The sequence below is a fragment of the Limulus polyphemus genome, unplaced genomic scaffold (genome assembly GCF_000517525.1).
Source record: "Limulus polyphemus unplaced genomic scaffold, Limulus_polyphemus-2.1.2 Scaffold204, whole genome shotgun sequence".
Lineage (NCBI taxonomy): Eukaryota > Metazoa > Arthropoda > Merostomata > Xiphosura > Limulidae > Limulus > Limulus polyphemus.
The window spans coordinates 194,389-199,943 of record NW_013665814.1 but is presented as its reverse complement, the minus strand read 5'-3'; the positions used below and the strand labels follow the sequence as shown (position 1 = coordinate 199,943).

The 5,555-nt window shown below is 34.2% G+C and overlaps 1 protein-coding gene across 1 annotated transcript in view; it reads left to right on the top strand.

The window, feature by feature from the left end:
- LOC106478362 (homeobox protein unplugged-like) overlaps positions 1–5,555 on the top strand; it is a 42,844-nt gene that overhangs the window by 3,730 nt on the left and 33,559 nt on the right. Inside the window, exon 2 of the mRNA XM_022381962.1 lies at positions 4,697–5,147. Coding sequence (XP_022237670.1) covers positions 4,697–5,147 — 451 coding nt within the window. The remainder of the gene's footprint in view (positions 1–4,696; positions 5,148–5,555) is intronic.

Below are 5,555 nucleotides of genomic sequence, written 5' to 3'. Positions count from 1 at the left end.
TTCCTTTATACTAACACCATGGAATTTAGATTAACAGTTTCTTGTCATCACCCCATACAATCGGTACAGACGTATCAAGTATAATTATTTATGCTAATTGCTTAAGCTAATATCACTTGAAGCTAAACTCTCTTTAATTAGAATAATTTTATAAACTTTAGTAAATTTGTGCTGAAAAGTTGGCGATGAATCATCAATAATAACCGTCCACCCGTATGATTCTTTTGTAAAGTTGAGCTAGAAACTGCTAAACTAGTTTGCTTGGCCTGTATCTGCACGTCCGTTCACCTTATAGTTTTGCTGCTCTAAATCAGCCGGCTTTAATCCGAATGACAAAAAACTAAAAACGTCCACTTTTACTCTTAGTAAAAATGTTATACTTATAGCTCACGTGACCTTTTGCGTAGGCGTGCGCAAAAATTTTCATCAAATTGGAGCGGTTTTTGTTGAATAACTTTGCACATGTGGCTTATATTTGCACCAAATGAGACTCCTAATTTTAAGTTGTAAAGATCTATTAGTGTACCAAATCTGAAAAAAAATCCATAAAAGTTAAGTATATTTTTCTGTCAAATAAAGTTTATGTAATTTTGTTGCGAAGAAGAAAACAAAAAAGAGGAAGAAACTCAACCAAAATTGGAGATGTTATATCTCCGGTATTTCTTAATGGCTTGCCTTGAAATTTCGTGTGTGAAATAAGAGTCCAGTAGCGCATATCCACCGAAAATATGTGATATTTTAGATTAACACAGTCCGAGATACAGAAGGTGGAAAATCGCTAAACTATCACTTCTGTTAATAACACACAGTGTGTTCTGCAGCAGGTTTTTTTGGCCGCATGACACACCACCGTGTGTGTTGATCATAACTAAAAAAATAGAAAGTTTATGCTATTTAATCCCTAGTATTTCTTTTAAACATATTTGTTATATAATTTTAGAATGTCGTTAAAATCAGTATGAAAGAACTAAATTTTGATGAACAAGTCGTAAGAATGATATGCACAATTCTCATTTGGCTTATTTAACTTTATAGCTAAATGGTATTTCAATACTGATAAAATGAAACGTGTTTATAATTTATCTTGTGGTATATTTAGATACAAAATAGCTTTCTGAATAATTTTAATTGAGGTGTTTAAGATTTTGAAGGGAACTTATAGTGTCATCATTTTTCGTACTTAATGGTGAGAATGGGAGGACTAGGGGATATAAATTTTTGGCAGGATGGAGTCATATTCAGCTAAGACAGCTTTACTTTTAAAGGAGTGGTTGATTTTTGGAATGGGTTGCCTTCAGATGTGGTGGGTGCAATTAATTAAAGAGAGTTTAAGAGAAGGCTTGATAAATATTTGAATGATAGGGCTGGCTTTGAGTGTTTTTTTTCATTTTATAAGTTATTTTAGTTGATGTAACGGCCTAGATGGGCCAAAAGATACTTTGTTGTCTTTACTTTATATAAAACTCGAGTTACAATAATTACTTTAACTTAACAAATAATATAATATATATTAATTCCTTATAATACGTTAACATGTTTGATCTGTCCTTGAATAATGTTTAATTGAATATCAAGAAAACTTGGGTTACAATAATTGTTTTAACAAATAATGCAACAGATATTAATTTCACTATTAATACTGAATGACTGTTATTCATATGTGAAAATTAAGCACATTTTTAAATACCGTATGAGTTAACAAAAATAAACATGAGGGAATCTTCAATAGCCGCGGCTGTAATTAGAACTAAAATTGGTCAAGAGATGGAGCAGTGAACTAAAAGTTTGTACTTGAGAAAAATCAGAGTCATTCTATAAGCCGCTGTGCCGCGGCTATAAATGAAAAATATGTTTGTGTTCGTTATTCTTGTTGTTTTCTTTAGCGAAGAACTACACAATAGCCCCCCAGTGGCACAGCGGTATGTCTGCGGACTTACAACGCTAGAAACCGGGTTTCGATACTTGTGTTGGGCAGAGCACAAATAGCCCATTGGGTAGATTTGAGCATAAATTCAAATAAACAAAGAAAACAAACAAGCTACACAATAGGCTATTTGCAATCTGTCCACTGCGGAGAATCGAACTGAGGATTTTAGTATTGTAACTCTGTAAACTTACTGATGACTCATGGGGGAACATACTTATGTGACATACTTTTAATGTCCTGTAATTTTTTATTATACGATTTCTCACTACTGGACTTTTGAAAACGTACTGTTTTACTTTACGTTATGTTATTAATATAAGTACTTTGGTCAATGTAATTATGAATGTTTATTTTCCCCAAGACTGTCAGTTGTTGGTAGTATTTGTATATGTAATCTGAATTCATTACGTAAAGCTGTATTTAAAACACACAATATCAATTTTTGTTTGTTTATTGTAAAGCGCAAAGCTACACAATGGGCTAATTTATTCTTAGCTCACTACGAGTATCAAAACCTGTCGTTGTTTTTTGTTTTTTTTTGCGACGTGAGCTCGCAGACTTATCACTGAGCCACTGGAAAGCTATAACAATTCTAATCAAGTGAACTGAAATTCATTATCGTCATTTCGATTTGCTTTCGAAACAGCCTTTACGCAAATTCCTCAGTAAATATCACATTTTCATTTTTTATAATTACACCAAATATGTATGATTGGATGAAAAAAGGCACACTTCTACAAAGTACTGTATAATTTTTCCCATTTAATTGGTCCCGAAATCATATATCGAACCAATTATCTTCTCTTGAACAACAAACACGATGTTTCTTAAACGATAGTGCAGCTGTTAACCTGCAGCAACTCACGCAATAATACATCGATTATTAATAAAGTGTATTACCTCCGGATACCACACCTGAGCTGTGAAGGACCTGAAGGACATTTAAAGCAACATCTGCATCTATCAGCAACTCATCGTGTAGTCTGCTTCCTTACCTTTGTTTTTCACAGGAATTAAGCCTATAGTGTTTATTGGACTCAGGAGGTGATCTGAAAAGTGTTCACTTGATAAACGGGTGACCGATATAATCGACTTTTAGTATTCACTTTGTTTATGTCGCTTTCCTCTACTCTCTAAATAGTCAATGATCAGCTAGCCCTAAGCGAAATCTAACAGACAGAAAGCTAATCACAAGTTAAGACACGTTGCTGTCTGTGTTGGATACTAATACAATTTCTTCATCGAATCATCTTAACTCTTCTAAATTCCTTTATTATTTCCACCTATCATGTAAGCAGTACTAAACCAGTTTGACCAGAAAAAAAGATCTTGCAGCGGCATGATTAGTTTCATTGCACCATTATATAGAGTATAAGCTTTCGTTTTTGTTTGTTTTTTAACTGGAGTTAAGAAGAAAAAAATTGAAGTAATTATAGGTGTTTAATGACACCGAATATTATTTCCCAGTGTACTTTAATTCCTTAATAGACCATTTAGAAATGTACATGTATAAAAATCATGCAACTTCGGAGAGGAAAAACAGACAGTTGTAGGTTCATATAATTTAGTAAGAAATTAATATGTAGTTAGGAAATAAATTACTTTTTTAGATTTAGTGTACAGGTAGAATATAAGAACGTTGCAATTTCAGAGCAGGGTTACTCAGTAGAACTGTTTTATGGATGAAATATAAAAGATCTGATACAACGAAAGTTGCAACTTTAAATATAACACACTGTAATATAACGGGTAGATCAACAAAAAAATAAATATATAAATAATGTTGAACATATTACTTCTTTACCAAATTTCTGATTATTAATCACGTAAAGTCACACTGATTTTTTTTTGGACGTCAGTCGTGTACCGTAGGTTCAAAGTAACTTACAGTCATGTATCGCAGGTAATAAGTAAATTACAGTTATGTACTGCGGGTCATAATTAACTCATAGTTATGTACTTCAGGCCATAAGTAACTTACAGTCGTGTACCACAGGTCATAAGTTACTCACAGTCATGTACCCGCAGGTCAAAAGTAATAGTCATGTACTACAGATCATAAGTAACTTACAATGAGTATTGTACTGCAGGTCAAAAGGAACTCGTAGTCGTGTACTGCAAGCAAGCCAAAAGTAACTCACAGTCGTGTACTGCAAGCCAAAAGTAACTCACAGTCGTGTACTGCAAGCCAAAAGTAACTCACAGTCGTGTACTGCAAGTCAAAAGTAACCTACAGTCGTGTAACGCAAGGTTATAAGCAAGTTATTAATGTTAAACTAACGAACATCCATAGTATGGGCGAAAATCTAGATTTCCGAAGACATTTTTGTCAGAGACTGAAGAAATATTGTATGCTAAATATAAACTGTAAACAGAAAGTTTTGTCATATTGTTTTCATAAAACGTTTAAAATTTATGTGTATAAAAATAATTATCATGTGTTGTGTTGCCTGAGAAGTAAGTATGTAGAATTTAGGCTTCAATGATTACTAATTATATATGTTTGTTGTTGCATTTTATTTCTTTCTCATAACAACTGTACTAGATTATCAACAGGTTGCATGTTAAACATGTAAGTTAATTTCTATTTCCAGTACCTCGTTGTTGGTGTCTTTTCGAAAGTATGTCTGGTATATTTTTTCTATATAAAAGGAAAATATATATTAGTTACTTATTTATTTAGTTGAAATGTTTACTTCATTCAGTTTTGAGTATTATGGATCACAATTGAAACTATTAATTCGATAATGCATGTTTATTTGGTTTCAGAGTTTCCTGTGTCTCCTTCCGGTTCTGACTCTAGTCAAGCTTCTCCATTGGAACTGACCACCTCACATCATACTAGAAGCCATAAAACTAGGGACACCGAGGGCTGCAATGGAAAGCGGAGCTCCCGGGAGGGAGTTGCGAAGAATCGGCGGAGACGGACAGCTTTCACTAGCGAACAGCTGCTGGAGTTGGAGAAAGAGTTTCACTCCAAGAAATATTTATCTCTTACTGAGCGCTCCCAAATTGCCCATTCTCTACAGCTTAGCGAAGTCCAGGTAAAGATATGGTTTCAGAACAGACGCGCCAAATGGAAGAGGGTAAAAGCCGGAATGACGTCGGGACGGTCAGCACCTAGCTCCCATACACACAAAATCGTCGTTCCCATCCCAGTCCATGTCAATAGAATGGCCATCCGGAGTCAGCATCAACAGATGGAGAAGTCAGCTGCTAGGTAAGTCAAGGAATATAGAAATGGTATATTTTATTTCCTGTTAATGTTTGAGGTTCTTTCTCTGCCTCTTTTATAGAAATTTATTACTTCTAGCACCTTTTTTTTTTGTAATCCTATAATAACATTTAATCATATTTAAGATATAGTGTAATGGAATCTATATAAATATAATAGTACTGTCTGTTATGTATGTCCATGTAACTACTTCGAAGGGCGTGGATGGATCTTCACGAAAACTGGTATGGAGGTTCATTAGGTCCATACGGGGATACATACAAATGTTTAGTTTTGCGGTTTTTATGGACTTTTTTTACCACTACTCCCCCCCCTTCCTGTTGATGGATCTTCACCAAATTGGGCATGGAGATTTGTTGGATCCGTGCGGAGATCATGCAAACTTGCTGTTTC